At 43.6% G+C, this 20,910-nt stretch overlaps 1 protein-coding gene across 2 annotated transcripts in view; it reads right to left on the bottom strand.

Annotated features, from left to right (window-relative positions):
- The window catches only part of asz1 (ankyrin repeat, SAM and basic leucine zipper domain containing 1), a 63,860-nt gene extending 44,271 nt beyond the window's left edge, over positions 1-19,589 (bottom strand). Inside the window, exons 1-3 of one of the 2 annotated variants that reach the window (XM_021317089.2) lie at positions 19,409-19,589; positions 16,618-16,720; positions 16,082-16,204 (exon numbers count right to left, since the gene is read on the bottom strand). In XM_021317089.2, the coding sequence (XP_021172764.2) occupies positions 16,082-16,204; positions 16,618-16,720; positions 19,409-19,522 (340 nt within the window). In that variant the 5' untranslated portion in view covers positions 19,523-19,589. The remainder of the gene's footprint in view (positions 1-16,081; positions 16,205-16,617; positions 16,721-19,408) is intronic. The other variant, XM_012863606.3, reaches the window with a different exon arrangement.
- Between the last annotated feature and the right edge of the window lie 1,321 nt (positions 19,590-20,910).

Raw genomic sequence — 20,910 nt, 5'->3', positions numbered from 1 at the left:
ATGCAGAGCAATATATGTATATCAGGGCTGGACAATATAGGAAAAAAAACCCACTGATAAAATAAAAATCTTGATCAATATCAATAATTATCGACAAATTCAAAACATGTATTTTAAGTGCAGCCCTGACCTTTTTATGCTGTTGCTTAGTGACCTATTTTTAGATACAGTACTCACAAACTCTGAATTCAAACTCAACCCATTATTCAACCAACTTTTTACCAAAACTACAAGTTTAAAAAAAAGAAAAAGAAAAAAAGAGCACGTGCTCTCTGAACCCTTTGAAGGGGGCAGAGCTTGGTGACAGAGCATTTCCTGGGACTGTGTTTGTAATTGGTTGGGAGGATGTAATGACTAATATTAGCCTAAATGGCCAAAATGTATAAGGAAAACCTTTATTCTATTGAACTTTTTTGGACCCTTTCTTCTATCATCGATATACGTCTATCAATCGATATATGGTATTGAATTATCATCCAGCCTTAATGTATATGCATCTTTGCAAAACAATGCATTATTTTGTGTCTACCTAGTTTTTAAATTACTGTTCTGGTATAATTACATACTTTGTCAACATTGACAGTTCTTTTTGCTAATCAATTATTATGGTATTATGGCCAGAGTGTAATGTTCTGGTTTTATTTTTGAGTCATATTCCTCTCCTGCTTTAGGTTCTCTGCTTGCTTTGAGTTTGTGTCCTGTCTGGGGTTTTATTTACTGTTTAGTTTATCTTGTTTTGTCATCTGTCTTAGTCTTAGCTTTATTTTCTGTTTTAGGGTTTTACTTTAGAGTGATTTTGTTTCTCAGTAAGTTTGGTGTGGTTTCTGTCCACTTGTCCTGTTAGCTTTGGTTTCTGGTTTATTTCTTGTTTTGATCTTCTGCACTGATGTCTGGTCTAATTACCCACTCTGCACACCTGCATTACTCCACCCCTGTTGCAATCATCTCTGACTGGTTCCACCTGCTTCCTCCTCCATATACACAGTTGAGACCAGACATCAGTGCCAGGTCGTCTTGTTGAGTTTATGGGTGAGTCGTCTCCTGCAACATTCTTTGTATGTTTTGCTTTTGGATTTTTGACCCTGTTTTCTCCAGTAACCTGAGCCATCCTGTTCTGCCTGTCCGTCCATATTTTTACCTGTCCTGCTGGAAGGTTTGTTTTTCTGCCATCTTTTGGGTTTGACGGTGTTTGTTTGGCTTTTTCCCTGTTTTTGATTTTTGTTAATAAAAATACTCATCTGAACCTCTGCTGGTCTGGTGGAATTCTGGGTCCCCTAATTCTGATCATTACATTACGACCTGGCCAAAGATTTAGGATCCATCGCCAGACCAGCACGTTTCTCTTTTTGCTTTTTCCCCATTTTTTATTTTATTTTTTTTTTTCTCAAGATGAGTCAACTACAATCCCGGAGCTCTGTCCCCTGCAGAGCTGAAATCCAGGGGGCATCTTTTGAGGGTTCCAGACTGGTGGTCTGCCCTCCCGGGTTTGGTCCCAGACGCCACCTCCAGGGCAGCAGCGCTTTTTTGCTGTCGCCTCGCCGCCGCAAACGCCGGCGAGCAGTGGGTCAGGTTGAGACCTCGGTCAATGTCCCTGCTTCTGCTGGTCCGGCTTCCTCTTCCTGTTCGGCAGACCGAAGCTCTCTCCTTCCTGGAGTTGGGTCGCCCACAGCTTCCCCTGGTGGTGCCTCAGACGAAGATTACGCTTCTTTGGAGGATAAGATAAGAACTTTTGCCCCCATAATCAAGCGTCTCAGGGAGGCCTTATTCGCCAAGTATTCAGAGGAGCTGGAGCAGAAATTAAAGGAGGTGGAGGGGCATTACAGGTCAGCCCTCGAAGCATTCTACAGCCGACCGAAATCTGCTCCTGAGGGTCCGGCCGACGCCTCGGCCCCTGAATCTGTCCCCGAGGGTCCGGCCGACGCCTCGGCCCCTGAATCTGTCCCCGAGGGTCCGGCTGACGCCTCGGCCCCTGAATCTGTCCCCGAGGGTCCGGCCGACGCCTCGGCCCCTGAATCTGTCCCCGAGGGTCCGGCCGACGCCTCGGCCCCTGTCAAGCCCAACGAGGGGGTCCAGGAGGACCTGCCTCTGCTCAAGCCCAACGAGGGGGTCCAGGAGGACCTGCCTCTGCTCAAACCCCAAGAAGGGGTCCTGGAGACTTGCGACGTTGGAACCCAGGAGGGTCCGTCGCCAACTTGCGACGTTGGAACCCAGGTGGGTCCGTCGCCAACTTGCGACGTTGGAACCCAGGAGGGTCCGTCGCCAACTTGCGACGTTGGAACCCAGGAGGGTCCGTCGCCAACTTGCGACGTTGGAACCCAGGAGGGTCCGTCGCCATCCTGCGACGTTGGAACCCAGGAGGGTCCGTCGCCAACTTGCGACGTTGGAACCCAGGAGGGTCCGTCGCCATCCTGCGACGTTGGAACCCATGAGGGTCCGTCGCCATCCTGCGACGTTGGAACCCAGGAGGGTCCGTCGCCGAACTGTGAAGTGGGAACCCAGGGGGGGTTACCACTGGTCCAGGAGGTGGAAACCCAGCTGGACGCTTCGTCCTTCGGGTACCCCGGGCCTCGGGAGAGGGCCCAACACCCGGGGCCCCCTAGAGATTTTGATCCTCTCAACGCCTTTCTGAAGCCTCAGTCCCTGGTTGCTCTGGTTGACAGCCAGCTCTGCGAGAGGCGTTACTGGCTGTCACTCCCGGACCCTCTCCAAAGACTAATCACAAGACTCTTTTTGTTCAAGGGACTGACAGCAGCCTGCAACCAGGCCTCATCAGCAGCCTGCAGCCAGGCCTCATCAGCAGCCTGCAGCCAGGCCTCATCAGCAGCCTGCAGCCAGGCCTCATCAGCAGCCTGCAGCCAGGCCTCATCAGCCGCCTGTAGCCAGGCTTCCCCTTCAGCCGCCTGTAGCCAGGCTTCCCCTTCAGCCGCCTGTAGCCAGGCTTCCCCTTCAGCCGCCTGTAGCCAGGCTTCCCCTTCAGCCGCCTGTAGCCAGGCTTCCCCTTCAGCCGCCTGTAGCCAGGCTTCCCCTTCAGCCGCCTGTAGCCAGGCTTCCCCTTCAGCCGCCTGTAGCCAGGCTTCCCCTTCAGTCGCCTGTAGCCAGGCTTCCCCTTCAGTCGCCTGTAGCCAGGCTTCCCCTTCAGTCGCCTGTAGCCAGGCTTCCCCTTCAGTCGCCTGTAGCCAGGCTTCCCCTTCAGTCGCCTGTAGCCAGGCTTCCCCTTCAGTCGCCTGTAACCATGCGCCGCAGCCTGTAGCCGTTAACCATGCGCCGCAGCCTGTAGCCGTTAACCATGCGCCGCCGCCTTTAGCCTGTAGTCCGGCGCCCTCCTCAGCTTGTAGTCCGGCGCCCTCCTCAGCCGGTAGTCCGGCGCCCTCCTCAGCCTGTAGTCCGGCGCCCTCCTCAGCCTGTAGTCCGGCGCCCTCCTCAGCCTGTAGTCCGGCGCCCTCCTCAGCCTGTAGTCCGGCGCCCTCCTCAGCCTGTAGTCCGGCGCCCTCCTCAGCCTGTAGTCTGGCGCCTTCTGTACCCTGTAGTCTGGCGCCTTCCGTACCCTGTAGTCCGGCGCCAGGTTCTATTTTCTCTCTCTCCAGGTCGCGCCGATGGGCCCTGAGGTTCCTGCTCCGCCGACGGCCTCCTGGCCGCCCGCCGGAGAGCCTGTCACGCCGGGGCCGCCCGCCGGAGAGCCTGTCACGCCGGGGCCGCCCGCCGGAGAGCCTGTCACGCCGGGGCCGCCCGCCGGAGATCCTGTCACGCCGGGGACGACCGCCGGAGATCCTGTCTCGCCTGGGCCGTCCTCCGGGACGCCCACCAGACTTTTTTTTCTTTGGACTGTTTTCAAAATGTTTTCTGTTTGTTTTTTGGATTCGCCCTTAGAGGGTTGTTTTCTGTTTTAGGACTTGTGTTGGATATTATTATTTACTTTTTCTTCAGACTCTGGCCCTCCAGCCTTTAGCCCCCTCCACCCACCCGGTTTGACTTAGGGTTTTGGTTTTCTTTGGACTCCCGTAGACGTTGGAGGGCGTCTAGAATCCGCCCTTGAGGGGGGGGCTCTGTAATGTTCTGGTTTTATTTTTGAGTCATATTCCTCTCCTGCTTTAGGTTCTCTGCTTGCTTTGAGTTTGTGTCCTGTCTGGGGTTTTATTCACTGTTTAGTTTATCTTGTTTTGTCATCTGTCTTAGTCTTAGCTTTATTTTCTGTTTTAGGGTTTTACTTTAGAGTGATTTTGTTTCTCAGTAAGTTTGGTGTGGTTTCTGTCCACTTGTCCTGTTAGCTTTGGTTTCTGGTTTATTTCTTGTTTTGATCTTCTGCACTGATGTCTGGTCTAATTACCCACTCTGCACACCTGCATTACTCCACCCCTGTTGCAATCATCTCTGACTGGTTCCACCTGCTTCCTCCTCCATATACACAGTTGAGACCAGACATCAGTGCCAGGTCGTCTTGTTGAGTTTATGGGTGAGTCGTCTCCTGCAACATTCTTTATATGTTTTGCTTTTGGATTTTTGACCCTGTTTTCTCCAGTAACCTGAGCCATCCTGTTCTGCCTGTCCGTCCATATTTTTACCTGTCCTGCTGGAAGGTTTGTTTTTCTGCCATCTTTTGGGTTTGACGGTGTTTGTTTGGCTTTTTCCCTGTTTTTGATTTTTGTTAATAAAAATACTCATCTGAACCTCTGCTGGTCTGGTGGAATTCTGGGTCCCCTAATTCTGATCATTACACAGAGGAAATATTTGTGTTGCAGGTTGTCAGACAGGCGAGGCAAAGCTGACCAAAGGCTTTAACTTGGTGGTGCGATTCAACATCTACACAGGGGGACTTAAGTCCACGGCAGTAAAGCATCGCAAGCTCTCCGCCGCAGGGTGCAGAGCTCTGCTGCTTTAGACAGTGCTCATATGTTTATCAGGCGAGACTGTATTTAGAAATTAAATAAACATAGTTTGTTCGAAAACCTGACTTGAATTTACTTCAGTAATGTGTGCTGAACATATGAACATAACGGTCTCGTATTGGACTGCATTGAAGTTGGTTTAAGGTTGGAGCAGGAGAGGGGAGGCTTTTTGCTTGAAGGTGTGCTCTGATGGGAGAATGAGAAATATGTAGAAAGATAAACTGGGTTTTTTTTCCCCGGTCAGGCTGTTTTGGATTAAAGAAACCAAGCTGAGAGCCCCTGAGCTGGTCTTTTGGTACACACGTTTGATATCAACACAGCCTTATCAGTGCACAACACACAATAAACCCCCATAACCACAGAGGGTCCCAGAATCTGGAGGAAAAGAAGAGAGGCACAGAATCCACGTTGCTTGAGGTCGAGTGTAAATTTTCCAGTCAGTGGCTACGGTTACATGGACAAAAGTAATCGAAATAAAGGGCCATTCGGAATAAAAAACATCATGTAAACAAGCTAATTGGAATATTGTGACAGGATTAAGCTCAATTGGAATAAAATTGTAATCTGAATGAGAGGGATGGTTTTGCCGATTGATAATCTAACGTCTGAATAACTTGTCAGCCTCAAGTTATTCCAAATGTGGCAAACTAACCTGAGTGCACATGTGCGCCCGATGTAAATGTGATTTATTTCCGCGTTGATGAGGGACTGAAATATGTCAGGAAGCAAAACTGTTGGGCTCCCGATACAACCTTTCTATTCAAAAAAATAAATAAAAGAGCTCAAAATTGTTGCTTACTCAGTAAAATTTCAACTGTACGTAGTTAGAACATCGTGCAAGTCCATCCTGGGCGCTCAGAAGACAAACAAACTCAGAGTACTGCTTTGTCTACCATTTTTGCTGATTAGCAAATACGGGAGTTCTTCTGTTTTGTTTTTTTAGGGAAATTTGACAACTGCACATGTCAGAGTGGTTCTATTCTGAATAAAGCCATGTGCATATACATGCACATTATGATTGGCTTAATTGATTGTCAGCCCATATAAACGGTACAATTAAATTATTTAATCCGAATACATTATAAAACAATGGTGAAATGTTGTGCATGTAAACATAGGTTTGGGGTGCTACGTCATCTGCTGGTTTTGGTCCACCATGTTTTCTGAGGTCCAAGATCAACATAGCCATCTACCAGGAGGATTCAGAGCACTTCATGCTCCCTGGTATTGACCAACTTTATGGAGATGCAGATTTCATTTTCCAACAGGAGTTGGCATCTGCACACAGTGCCAGAGCTACCAGTACCTGGTTTAAGGACTATGGTATCCCTGTTCTTAATTGGCCACCAAACTCACCTGACCTTGGGCCCATAGAAAATCTATGGGGTATTGTGAAGAGGAAGATGCAATACGCCAGACCTAACAATACAGAAAAGCTGAAGGCCACTATCAGAGCAACCTGGGCCTTCTTGAGACCCGAGCAGTGCCACAGACTGATAGACTCCAAGCCACGCTGCATTGCTGCAGTAATCCAGGGAGATGGAGCCCCACCTAAGTATTGAGTGCTCTACATGCTCATACTTTTCATTTTCATACTTCTTAGTTGGTCAACATTTCTGGAAATCCTTTTCGGTATTGGTCTTAATATTGAAGTTTTCAAAGATACTGAATTTGGGGTTTTCATTAGTTGTCAGTTTTAATCATCAAAATTAAAAGAAATTAACACTTGACACATATCAATCTGTGTGTAATGAATGAATGTAATATACAAGTTTCACTTTTTGAATTGAATTACTGAAGAAAGTAAACTTTTTCATGATTTTAACCAGTACCTGTAAGGTGTGAACAGTTTTAGTTTGCAGTAAGACATAAACTTATAATAGTTAAAGTGTTAATCCTACTATTATGCTCTTCTATTCACCATTTTGTGTATTTTTGACTATGAAATTCAATTTAGACATTTACTATGCAGTAAGGGGACTGGTTTAAAAGAGAAAGAAAATCTAATGGATGAAAAAAATTATGAAGGTTGCTGAGAGACTGGATCAGAGGTCAATAGCAGCACAATGATAAAGATTGCAAAAAGTAGAATTTCAGTGGCAGTATTTTTTAGAAATGTATTCTTCAAGTATGCTAGCAGTAACTCCAGCCAGTGCTGTTAAAAATCTTTCTCTTAATATGAGTTACTGAATACTAATATCAAAGTAAATTGCAACACAACATTTTGGCGTCTTTAACAACAAAAAAAATAAACAAGCAATCAAACAAAATTGTTCACCAATAACGGCCGATATAAACATTGTGGGTTTAAAAACTTCAAACCAAGGCTCATCTTTCCCAGTCGGACCACAATTTTGCAGATGCCTTCAATTTTTCCTTCTTTGAGATGAGAGTGAAATGTGCATCAACTAAAAACATCTCAGCGGATTAGCACAGTGTTTCCCTAAATGTTCTTCCTTGGCGTCACCACTTGTAAGTAATGGCAGATGTGAGAAATGGTGCATTGGTCTGATTGGCTCTTTGGTGCTTGGCAACTACAGTTGAAGAAATGTAAAAAATGTGCCTAAGGCAAAGATAGCGGGACATCAATTTAGCAGAGATCATCAGAAAGGTAAAGGGGTATGGGATTTATTAAAGCTCAGAGGATTGTGAACTAGTTGGAATGCCTTAACTTGGTTTCAGATGGGATCTTTAGCATCATTGACACTTCTCTTACAACCACTTCTGTAAAAAAAGGTTGGTCAGCATAATCAGTTTATAGCAATTTATTGAAAGTGATATAAATTGGCTGGTTTGTGATTTAACTCAATCTGCTATTACAAAGAGATGAATGTCTTCTTTAAGCTCCTTCATAAGTAGGGAGAAGAGTAAAGGAAAAATGACTTAGTCATTGTTGCACTGGCTGTTTAATGCTAAAGAGATGAGTTTAAAATTACCAAAAATTCAAAACATGTACAAATAGTTATTGAAGCTGTTAGCAAGCCCACTAAACTACCAAACAAGCCCCTCCTGAGTTAAGCGTTTAAACATTATCTGCAATAAAAAGCCCTAAACATGGCAGCTGTTTAGTTTCAACTGATAACGAAACAGCTTGACCTTGACTTGCTTAGACTAGTTGCATTTATTAACCAACAACCATCCTATGCAGGATGGAGGGGATGCTGAATATGCAAGTTGCAGAAACAACTGTTTTAGAACTTTGCATCTAAATATTCAGCATTAAAATAGATTAGTAAACATCAAATTTAGAAGTCCAGTTCAGAAATTCGTCTGGTTATATGGACATTTGTGTGATTACTAACAACGCCTTTCTGCTGTATCTGAACTGAAAAGAAAATCTCAGATCTGGGTATCTGTGATTTTAAAATTAGGTGACATGAATAGTTAAATCTTTATAGCGATGTGTACAGGTACCTGAAATTACAGGTACACTGGAATATTTGTGCATAAAGTCAGAAAAAAAAGAGATGAAGTTTAAAAAACATGAGAATATAAGAAGATTGAAAAGAAGACGTCCTATCCCTTCCAGCTGCTGTTACACTATAATCTCTGCTGCTCCCAACAAAAAAACAATGTGTTTACAAATAGCCTACTGGTTCCACAGCCGCTAATCCCATTAGGAATTATTACATGTTTGTACATTCATGCATATTGCCATTTTCCACATTGCCTTGTGATTGTCTGCCGTTTTCCTTTTTAATTAAAATTTTCATATTTATCTGAATATGCCTTATCTATTTATAATTGCACAATAATTTTTGCTTAACCTTCTGATAAGTGTTTCTCTTCTGCTGTAAAGCTCCACAATAATTTTAGCTTCTTTTTTTCACATTATTCTTGTGAGCAAGCCTGGCATCTTTTGTCTGCTTGTTTGCCCATTATGGGACAATAAAGGCCCAGTTCCACCAGCTCGTTATGGCTCTGCTCACCTTTGAATGTTTCAGGAGCAGTTTTTTAGGACGAGTCTGGGTTCCTGCGGCGCTGCTGAAGAGCAGGGTCAAACCGTGCTGACTTAATAGACGGTTTGAGTGAATTTCAGTGACTGACTGCAGGGCGAGGAGAAATGAGAAGGTTTTCTAACAGGAAGTCTGACGACATTAATATTAATTACCGCTATGACCATAGTGGGTCAAACAGAAATATATTTTTTAATATTTTTAAATTATGAACAATGCCTGAAAAAGAAAAAAGGGACACTTTAGCTTGCCAGACCCAGGCACGTATCAGATCCGTGGATTTATTGAGGATCTCTCTCATTTTATACTAAAAGCTTTTAAGTTTTGCCTCCGAAGTGTCCAGGACACTGGACGGGGGGGAGCAGCGAGATTCTTTCCCAGAGTTTCCTTGCTGAAATGAACTCGAGCTCGTTCAAGCCACACGCTTTCTTCTGACATAGCAGCTCACAGCCTGTTAGTAAGCATACAACCAAACCCATAAAAACAATATCACTGCAGTAAAGAATGTTTTTAGCTATTAACGTGCTCTCCTCACTCCCCCCATGGCTGAGTCAGAAGATCCAATATAAAGCTTTACATTTTAATAACATGTCTAAAATCCCATTTACCACTTTTGCAGATTTCTTTAAAGTGCCAACAGGAGGTGGGGAAACAGAGGTGGGGGCTAAAGCAACGTCCAGGAGGGGTTTCCCTCTTCCAGGCCTTTCTAGGCAGTGTAATCACCAACCGGGTCAAGATAATGCGAGCGGGAAGGTGCTGAGTCAGGCGGGCCAAAACAGACGGTGTCAGTGGAACTGTGCCTTAAAAGGCATTTCATAAGGTGCTGGTCATATAATTAGAATATCATGAAAAAGTTGATTTTCTTTCAGTAATTCCATTCAAAAAGCGAAACTTGTTTATTAAATTCATTTACTACACACAGACTGATAAAAGTCAATTGTTTATTCCTTTTTTATTTTTGACTATAACTGACAACTAAATATGGGATTTTCATTAGCTGTCAGTTGTAATCATCAAAATTAAAAGAAATAAGCACTTGAAATTGATCAGTCTGTATGTATTGAATGACTAATATATATATATTATATATATATATATATATATATTAGGGCTGGGCAAGTTAACGCGTTAATTTCGCGTTAATTCATTAGACTATTAACGGCGATATTTATTTTATCGCGCATTAACGCATGTTGCTCACATGCTTTCAGTCAGTGTCAGTCAGCAGGCGCGCTGACTGCAGCGCGCTGTCACGGCAGCACTCTCCCGCTCCTCCTCCCCTCTCGTACATGGCTCAGCGGCGCCAGCCAATCAGCATGCAGGCTCAGCCTGGCCCGCCCACTCAGTTCTCACACAAACTTAACACACAAACAGCTGAGAGAGACCACAGCAGCGAAAAAACATGAACAGGGGAAGTAGCACCGTTTGGCTTTATTTTAATACCGTAAATGAAATCAAGCTGTATGTTTTGTAAAAAGCCGGTTCATTTCAGTGGAAACACAACAAATTTATCTAAGCACGTGAAAAAACATGAAAACGTCGAGCCCCAGAAACGGTGAGAGGAGACGAAACTTCTCTCATTGCCCCGACAGACCCACAGACGTCTCTGACTGAGGCGTTTCAGTCCTCCAGGGAACATCCAGGTAGATCAGTGAATGGATGGATGGATGGATGTTACTGGAGCCCACACATAACATGTAATTAAGACCTTGAAAGAACCCAGTACATATATTAAAAAGTGTTATTTAAGATAAGATAACATTAGCTAATCCTTTTTTTCCCCACGACGGGGAAATTTATAGGATTAAAGCAACAGGCAGGTGCACACAACACAGACAAAATTACATAAGGATTGAAATATATAAGAGGTGGATTAGCGAAAAAACACTGAACATAACATTATTATTATTATTATTTAATTGTAATAATAAAATAAAAACCACAAAACCCAAAAGGTCAACAGTTTCATGATACATCAAGCTTAGGGATTGGCTAATATACAGCAGGTCAAAAAAGGCCATATTTTGGCTGCAGTGCTTGCTGTTCTCTTATGAAGAAAAGATCAATTAGTGCACTAAATTCAATAGATGGGTTAAAATATCCAGTATAAAATAAGTGCTACAAATGTTACAACACTTTTGTTCATATGGCAGCAGAACATTAAAATAAAAGTGCTCTTTACACTACTTTTGAATTCATTCTTGGAGTTTGTAAATACAATGCGATTAATCGCGATTAATCAGGGCGATTAATCGCGATTAAATATTTTAATCGTTGCCCAGCCCTAATATATATATATATATATATATATATATATATATATATATATATATATATATATATATATATATATATATATATATATATATATATATTATTGGCCGATATGGAGGTGGGGCACGCTGGCGATCGTTTGGTGGCTGGGCTTTTGCCCATGGAGCCTGGTCGGGCTTTTGCCCATGGAGCCTGGTCGGGCTTAGCCAGAAGAGGTGACATGGGTCCCCCTTCCGATGAGCTTACCACCTATGGGAGGGGCCAAAGGGGTCGGTGCGTTGTTCAATGGGTGGCAGTAGAGAGCGGGGGCCTTGGCGTTCTGATCCTCGGCTGCAGAAGCTGGCTCTTGGGATGTGGAATGTCACCACTCTAGTGGGGAAGGAGCCTGAGCTAGTGCGCGAGGTTGAGAGGTTCTGACTAGAGATAGTCGGGCTCACCTCGACGCATGGCTCTGGAACCAATCTCCTTGAGAGGGGCTGGACATTCTTCCACTCTGGAGTTGCCCCCGGTGAGAGGCGCCGAGTTGGGGTGGGCATACTTGTTGCCCCCCATCTCTGTGCCTGTACGTTGGGGTTCTCCCTGGTGAATGAGAGGGTGGCCTTCCTCCGCATTCGTGTGTGGGGACGGGTTCTGACTGTTTGCCCTTATGCGCCAAACAGCAGTTCGGATTACTTACCCTTTTTGGAGTCCTTGGACACCCTAGGCTGTAGTTCAATGATGGACTTTGTTGTGGTTTCATCTGACCTGCGGCCGCATGTCTTGGACACCCAGGTGAAGAGAGGGGCAGAGCTCTCCACCGACCACTACCTGGTGGTGAGTTGATTCCGATGGTGGGGGAGGAATCCGGTCAGAACTGGCAGGCCTAAACGTATTGTGAGGATTTGCTGGGAACGTCTGGCAGAGTCCCCTGTGAGACAGAGCTTTAACTCCCACCTCCGGGAGAGCTTTGAACACGTTTTGAGGGAGACTTCCGTGCGGCTTCGAAGCGATTCTGGTCCACTATCCGGCGTCTCAGGAGGGGGAAGCAGTGCAGTACCAAAACTGTTTATAGTGGGGGTGGTGTGCTGCTGACCTCGACTCAGGATGTCGTGCTTCGGTGGCTGGAATACTTCAAAGACCTCCTTAATCCCACCAACACGTCTTCCATTACGGAAGCAGAGCCTGAGGACTCTGGGTCGGGTTCTCCGATCTCTGGTGCTGAGGTTGCCAAGGTTGTTAAAAAGCTCCTCGGTGGCAAGGCCCCAGGGGTGGATGAGATTCGCCCTGAGTACCTTAAGGCTCTGGATGTTGTGGGGCTGTGTTGGTTAACGCGGCTCTGCAGCATTGTGTGGACATCGGGGGCAGTTCCCCTGGATTGCCAGACTGGGGTGGTGGTCCCCCTATTTAAAAAGAGGAACCGGAGGGTGTGTTCCTACTACAGAGGAATCACACTCTTAAGCCTCCCTGGTAAGGTTCTTGAAAGGAGGGTCCGTTGGATAGTCGAATCTCGGATTCAGGAAGAGCAGTGTGGTTTTCGTCCTGGCCGTGGAACACTGGATCAGCTCTACACCCTCAGCAGGATCCTGGAGGGGGCATGGGAGTTTGCCCAACCAGTCTACATGTGCTTTGTGGATCTGGAGAAGGCATTCAACCGTGTCCCCTGAGGGATCCTGTGGGGGGTACCCCGGGAGTATGGAGTACCGGGCCTTTTAATAAGGGCTGTCAGGTCTCTGTTTGACCGGTGTCAGAGTCTGGTCCGCATTGCCGGCAGTAAGTCGGACTCGTTTCCGGTGAGAGTTGGACTCCGCCAAGGTTGCCCTTTGTCACCGATTCTGTTCATAACTTTTATGGACAGAATTCCTAGGCACAGCCAAGGTGTTGAGGGGATCCGTTTTGGTGGCCTTAGGATTGCGTCTCTGCTATTCGCGGATGACGTGGTCCTATTGGCTTCATCAGGACGTGATCTACAGCTCTCACTGGAGCGGTTCGCAGCCGAGTGCGAAGCGGCCGGGATGACAATCAGTGCCTCCAAATACGAGACCATGGTCTTGAACCGGAAAAGGGTAGAGTGCCTCCTCCGGGTATGGGAGGATGTGCTGCCCCTTGTGGAGGAGCTCAAGTATCTTGGGGTCTTGTTCATGAATGAGGGGAAGATGGAGCGGGAGCTCGTCAGGCGGATTTGTGCGGCGTCTGCTGTGAAGCGGGCGCTGTACCGGTCTGTTGTGGTGAAGAGAGAGCTGAGCCAAAAGACGAAGCTCTCGATTTACCAGTTGATCTACGTTTCTACCCTCATCTATGGTCACGAGCTTTGGGTCGTGACCGAAAAAGCGAGATCTCAGATACAAGCGGCCGAAATGAGTTTTCTCTGTAGTGTGTCTGGGCTCTCCCTTAGAGATAGGGTGAGGAGCTCAGTCATCCGGGGAGGACTCAGAGTAGAGCCGCTGCTTCTCCACGTCGAGAGGAGCCAGTTGAGGTGGCTCTGGCATCTGGTTAGGATGGTAACCACATGGGGGACCCAACGTGAGAGACAGCTGCAGGTCTTCTCAACAATGCAACTAGCCAGAAAAGAAGACTGAGATGATAGCGCAGCATGCTTTTATAGTCTCCATGGTAAAGAGATAAGGTTTCCACAGGGCGGTAACCCTAACAGTGTTACATGCTGGGAGTTGCAAATGGCTATCAGCATTAAAGATGAGGGTCAGCACGGAGAAGCCAGCATGGGAGACCTCCCACCTGAGAAGGCCAGAAGTGGAACACTGTTGGACATGGATGTCGAAATAGTCGAGGAGAAAGTGTACGAGGAAAATTCCTCAAGTGAGACAGCAACTATGCTGTCTGTTGGGCTGTTGTGCTTACAGTAATATTTCATTAATCTTGCTCTTTGTGTTTTATACAGGTACACATATACCTGGGTGAGCCCAACATTCCCTGAGCAGCCAGTCCTTTGGAATACTGGAAACTCAACCAAGCCCGGTTCCCTGCTCAGTCACATGTAGCACACAGGTACCTCAGTGCGCCCAGCACTAATGTTGACAGTGAACGACTGTTCAGCGCTGATGCCCATGTCGTAGATGAAAAGAGAAACCACAGTTTGTAAAAAGGCAGAGATGCCATTTTTTTGTCCTCTCACACTGAACTGATAGACTGGAGCTACATATAACTGTCCACCTTGTTTAATTCCCTTTAAGGACTGGATGGATTGTTACTGAGGACTTAAGTTGTTGTTAAAACAGTGCACGTTATTAGGCTTTTTTTCTTTTCTTTTTTTTTTACATGTTTGGGCATCACATATTCTGTTACACAATATTTGTAGCAAATAGAATAGTGTGGTTAAAACTGAGCCCAATTAAAATGACTATGTTCTACTAAGATACAGAAGCTGACATTTCTTTGCACATTTGATTTTGTTTGCACAGGGAAAAACTCGTGGAGGTTTGAGCCAATAATTAGGACTGCATACCCACATATAGGGGTTCTGTCTTTAGTTAATTTTTAATTTAAGTGACTGTTAAGCATCTTTAGCTATTGATGCTCCTCTGTTAATGCACTTATCACATCCCAATTGTGAACAGAAATTGTATTCAGTTTTGTGGAAATGCCAAATTTGCACAGTTTGAGTGTTTGGAGAGACATTCTCCTAAATAAATTTGCTATAAATGATACAAGTAAGAGTATTACATCATTTCAGACCCTTTGTTTTGCATCTGTATTTGGTAGTAGGGAGATTTAACAAAGAGTATGCAGAGGGGAAACTACATAGTCTGTGTAAGTAAATATAGGAAAAGAAATATCTGAATCGTTATCGGTTATCGCCAAAATTAGTTGCGAAATATCGACATATCGGATATGTGTTGAGTTTTAAAACTCAACACTGGTTGGGCAACCTTTTCTCATATATGCATATATGGCATAAAAAGTAAACATTTAGGAATAATTCCCTAAGTTTTCATGTCCAAACATTTTGAATAACCTTTGGGCTCATGTTGCAAATGATTAAACAAAGGCAAGAAGAAATTGCATTACAGCAGAGTTAATTCAACTCTACAAACTCTCTTGGTATGGGAGCTGCATGACAAAGAAGAGGAAGGATTTAGCACAAGTTGGTGAAGTCAGCCCAGAGGATTGTGGGATGCCTTCTACAATATCTAGACAGTTTATGCTGCAAAAATCCTGGCAAGGGCCAGAAGTATTGCCACAGATTCCACCTAGCCTAGGAATGTCCTGTTTGTCCCACTTCCATCATGGAAATGATTCAGAAACATTAAATCAAAATATTGTGAAGCTATGAGGCTATGAGGAAGCTGGTGAGAATCAAATAAACCACCAGCCCAGTTCATAGTCTGTTACATGTTTACAAACATACTACTGGTTCCACAGGTTCTTGATCTGATTGAGAATTATTTACATTGTCTCACATGCTAACCTTCTATGTGTGTGTGTGTGTGTGTGTGTGTGTGTGTGTGTGTGTGTGTGTATTTTGACCCAGTGTCTCACCAAGATTTCAATATGGTGGCATAATGCTAAACTTTCTATATTCCACATATCTTGGTAGGACTGTTTGTCGCGGTTCACTCGTGACGCTGAGTGTTTTAATGGCAGTACAGAGGAAACTATGGATGGTTTTGTCAGCATCAAGTACAGCAGGCATATGACACATACAACCTAAGAAAGTGTTTTGACATCCAAGTGCTGATATAACTGCAACTTTATAACTGTAACTGTATACATGGAGAATCTCAATTTCTTACTTTCTGACCTTCAACTTTAAAGATACTGAGCTGTTTTAAATACTACGCATTGTTACATGATTAAGACACAGTTTGACAGTGTAGGCTAATTTACTTGCTTTAACTGTTTAGAAACAAACCTGAGCCTTTTACCTTCTGTATGTTACTTTCAAATTTTGCTCTAAGCTGAAAATCAAAATGAGTAAAACCTTAAACTTTAATCATATTTTACAGTATGATCGTGTTAAGCCAGTGGTCTGACCTTTGCTAAAATTGGCACTGGCTCCTCTGTCCAGCAGCAGTTTGGCGATGTCGTAGTTCGCCAGACTGACAGCGTACATCAGAGGAGTCCGTCCATAGTACACGTTGGTTTCCACGTCCATCCCTGTCCGAACCAGAAACAGCATTTAACAAAAACTAAAAAAAAAAAGTAGAAAAAAGGGGTCCACTCATTTGTATTGACCTTCTTTAGTACAGTCTTCTGGGAGTACGACTTTGCTGCACTAAACACTATCCCTGAGCAGGAGAGAAAAAACTAAGCTTTTTGTGAAAGGATAAACGTACAAGGTGCTAGGCTTTTAATGGCACTAGATTTACTAGTACAGGCAAAAGGCTGATGTATTCTCAAAAGTACAAATTTAGAGACCTCCAACAGGTAAAACCTAGATTCGATCAATCGATAGATATAAATAATTTTTTTAAGCATGCTGAAGCACCTACAGTTGTTTTCTCTTAATTTCTACCCTTGGATATACCATAAAATAGCTCTGTCATCATGACGATGAACATAGTACTTACCATTGTCCAACAGCTGTTTCACAGTAACTGCGTCTCCTCCATTGATGGCTTTTTTCAGCACAGAGACATTGTCCCCTCCATCCGCCACAGGAGAGCCAAGGTCCTAAGGAAAGCCAAAAGAATTACCCTTACTGAGCCATGAATGATTGTAGTTTAACCAGTTTCACCAGCTGAATGGACTTTCACTGTTTTTTATGCCCACAACTGATATAGATCTCAAGTTGAACCACTGAGATCATGGACAATGTGCGATTTCAGGGTTTCTTTTACGTTTTTTTTAAACAGTGATGGTGTTTTGTGTGATAGGATTGCTCGGTATACCCGTACTAATTTGGTACCGGGGTACTGATGAAAGCGATGTTGGCTGCACTGCCGGGAGACAGAGCACAACAGCTCTCTGGAGTGGCTGCAGACCTCTTAATTCTTCCACTGTTCTAAAAGTGTTTTGAGTGCAATAACAAAATGTTAGTATTTTGGATCATTTTTTATTTTATTTTAAAAATGTATTTGAAAAGCTTGTCTTTGTGATATTCTATTTAATTTACAGATTGATATGTCTATGATATGATATGATTTTTTTTTTATTAAAATACAGTCAGTAATATAGTTTTTGTGTTCTCTTTTTATTTGAAAAAGTACCAAAAAGCATTAAAATACATCTTGGTACCAAAATGTTGGTATAATGAAAACACTGGTGTATATATGTGTGTGTGTGTGTGTGTGTGTGTGTGTGTGTGTGTGTGTGTGTGTGTGTGTGTGTGTGTGTGTGTGTGTGTGTGTGTGAGGGGGTTATTAAACGTGTTTGGAACAACAAAAAAATTACCGTTATAAAGTAATTTATAAATTTTAATACATTGCCTGAATCCACATTACATAGAACTGTACATAAAATGAAAGTTATCAGAGGCACAGAGTTATCAGAGGTGGATGGACGATTTAAGCTGTGTGTGAATCAAATTCAGGGAATTATGTTAGTGCAACAGTCTCAGAGGCGAAATCGACTACTTTAAAAACTACATTTGCGTGACGAGGCAGCAGCAGCGTTTTGCCTGTGAGACGGTGCTGAAGGAAGGGGAGACCCTCGTGGCAGTGAGCCCAGAACCACTGGTGCTTTTGGTGAAGTACCATTAAAACAAAAAGTCACTAGACTTGTTACTAGTCGCTTTTTTGTTAGAAAGAAAATTGTTAGGGGTGTCTGAAAAGACGTTGAATATAGCAACAAAGAGGCTAAATGGGCCACACTGGACTGTCCTCTCTAGTGTTCCTTTCCTCCTGAGAGAAGAGTAGTAGCTGCTAGCAAGCTATGCAGCCAGAGAGGAAGGAGCATGCAGTGTTAGTTTTTCAATGTAAGGTAAATTTTAATGTTTCATGAGATTTTAATTAATTTCAAACTCTGATTATGGTTCGTAGACGGTGTTTCCCCTAAAAATACTGTCTTGGGGGGATACATTAAATACAGTGCTGCCTCTTTTTCGAGGAGTCGAAAATATTTTTATTCCACTTAGCTTTCCATTAATATCACAGAATACAACTTTACACCAGCAGCCAGCTTCTGTCTCTCTTAACCTGTTGTTTATCCAGTTTTCTGTCTATTTTTATGTTTTTTTACTTTACAGAAAGAAAAACCTATCGAGATAAATATTGTATATCGGCATACAGCTTTTATTTTTGGTCCATAGCGCCCAACCCACTTCTGTTGCTGTTCCAAGCGGAAGTTAGACTTTGATCAGTAGCTTCTGACAGTTTCAGTGTTTGTTTTCCACCTGAAACAGCAGAGGACTGATGCGAGACCAGCTTTATACCAGTTTACCTGCTGAATGCTTGTTGGACAAGATTTCCTCTCGGTCAAAGAGAGGCCTTAACAGATCGAAAAGTAGTAATCTGTTTTCAAGGAGTCTACATCTCTTAATTATGTCAGACCCATCATTATTAATATTTGCATCCTCTTGACACCAAAAAAATTCATTTTTTTTTATTTTAGCTTTGAATTAGTGTTGACTTGTCAAGAGCGAACAACTGCTTAGCTTGTCTGTCAGTTAATTTCCAAGATTTGCTCCTTTTACACAGAGATAAATCTTCCACTCAATGTGAAGATTTCATCTTCTCTCTAATCTGTTGTTATCCTGAACATTTTCCCCAAATTATCTAGCAAAAAGTCAGAGTGCAGCAGGTTTTCCTTGCACTGTTTAGCAACAGGTAGATATAATGTAGATCTGTCCTGGAGCGATGCAAGGACACTTTTATCCTCCTCTGTCCGCACATGGATGCTCTTCAAATATTTTTTTTTAGTCTACAAATAAATGGCCAACCCTTCAAACTTTCCTAAACCCCCACAGAGACAGCAAACGTATTAGGATAGCGTGCCTACTAATGGTAAGTCTGTGTATCTGAAAAACTCTAAATGAACACATTAACTAGACGGCAGCATGGCAGGAGCAGCCAAGCCGCCATAGCTGCCATGGGCTCCCCGTGCTTTGCTTGAAAAACCCTGCAGACAGGTGAGCGCAGAACAGTTCACCTTTATTCCCCGTTTTATCTTCACATTTAAAAAGTTGTAGTTTATTTTTATGCTTTCAAATTGCGCTTGCTCTTTCGTAGCAATTGTGTCACTAAAGGCATCTTACTGACGTAAGAAACCATTCATTTAGAAAATAAATGCCTTGCTAAGCTAGCTGAGGTGACGTACGGAGCCCCTAACCCTATTTCCCCGAGCTACAATTGTGTTTTAGTTGTGAAAATAAGAAAAATAAATAAAAACATCGGCAGAACCGAAAGTTAAGACTTTTCTAACCGCAACCTTGTTGCCAAGTGTCTTGTTTTCCGAATGAGAGCTAATGTCCCACTCGTCGTTGCTGGCGTCGCTTTCATCTCCGGCAGGGAAGGCGAAGTCAGTGTAGCTCACCATCACTCCAGCTAACAGCTAATGACAGCCAGCACGCAGCTGCGCTCGCGCTGCCCACAACAGGAGCGCGAGGGAAGGAAGTGGGCGGAGGTTCATGACACGTGACGCACTAATGCCGTTAGGGGCATAGACATAATATAACATAATATGTCTTTATATATGTCTATGGTTAGGGCTCTCAGCCTTGCGTACGCACATAACAGGGACTAAATCTACGCCACTTTCCACGCAAAGGCAGTTATCTCTTGAGAAAAACTCGAATGGCGCGGTCTCTCACCCATGTGTTACGCTTGCAGATGGTAAAGTGGAAAACTGCAGACACGCTGCATCATGATTCCTCATTGTTCGGTTTCAGTCTTTATCAGACTTTAATCACAGATTGATAAATAAAGTTACTTGAACTTGATTCCTATACATTAATTTAAAATTTTAAATTAACTTTAAAAATGCCCATAACCCAACTTCAATACAAAGCCTATGAAGCTGTGTCTGAAGTCCGAGATATAGAGGGTGAAAAGGAAAGGGGAGAGAACTGTTCCCTGTGGGGCCCCTGTGCTGCTTACTACCACATCAGACACACAGTGGTGAAGCCTCACATACAAGTAAATAGTTTTCTTTTTCCAAAATCTGAAAATGCTTTTACATTTTACTTTAATCTCCTTTTATGGTTAAACATAAAACATTACATCTAGTTCATATTATAAAAAATTCATATTCCTGTTATGTAGCTCTAGCGAGGCTTGATTTTGTAGCAGCAAACAAAAGGTTGCTGATACTCGTTCCAAGATGATCAGTTCAAAGAGATGTCACTACTTTGTTAAAGTCTCAACATTTACCCAAATTAGGATGTTTTAAAAAAAATAGTGGCTTTAAAATCTGATGAAACTGAACAACTGTCACATGTGGTGGTGGTGGTAGCATCATGCGTGGGTCTGCTCCGCTCTCTGTGATATGTGTTACATAAAGTAGGTGGAGTCCTGTCCTGGAAAGCTCTTTAGATTGCTTTGTGTATTAATGGTTCTATACAAGTAAGCTCGCTTTGCCTTGTTTGGAGCAATGAAGATGGATTACATCCAAACATTCAACATTCCCTTAAATCATTTCAAAAACACATTCAATTCAATTCAATTTTATTTATAAAGCGGCAATTCACAATGCATGTCATCTGTCTCAATGCACTTTACAAAGTGTTTTTACAAATGTAAAACATAACAAAATCCTTTGGAAAGTTTATAAACTTTGCCTAAATAAATGCTTAAGATGCCAACTAGTCCATACAAGATCCACCTTTCCAGATAAAAAAAAAGATGGTCAAATATCATATCAGAATTATGTAATAAACTGGTTAATGGATACAAAAAAAACAGAAGTGCTTCCTCTGCACCTTGCTA

The sequence above is a fragment of the Fundulus heteroclitus genome, chromosome 2 (assembly GCF_011125445.2).
Source record: "Fundulus heteroclitus isolate FHET01 chromosome 2, MU-UCD_Fhet_4.1, whole genome shotgun sequence".
Lineage (NCBI taxonomy): Eukaryota > Metazoa > Chordata > Actinopteri > Cyprinodontiformes > Fundulidae > Fundulus > Fundulus heteroclitus.
This window is presented reverse-complemented; position numbering and strand designations above follow the sequence as displayed.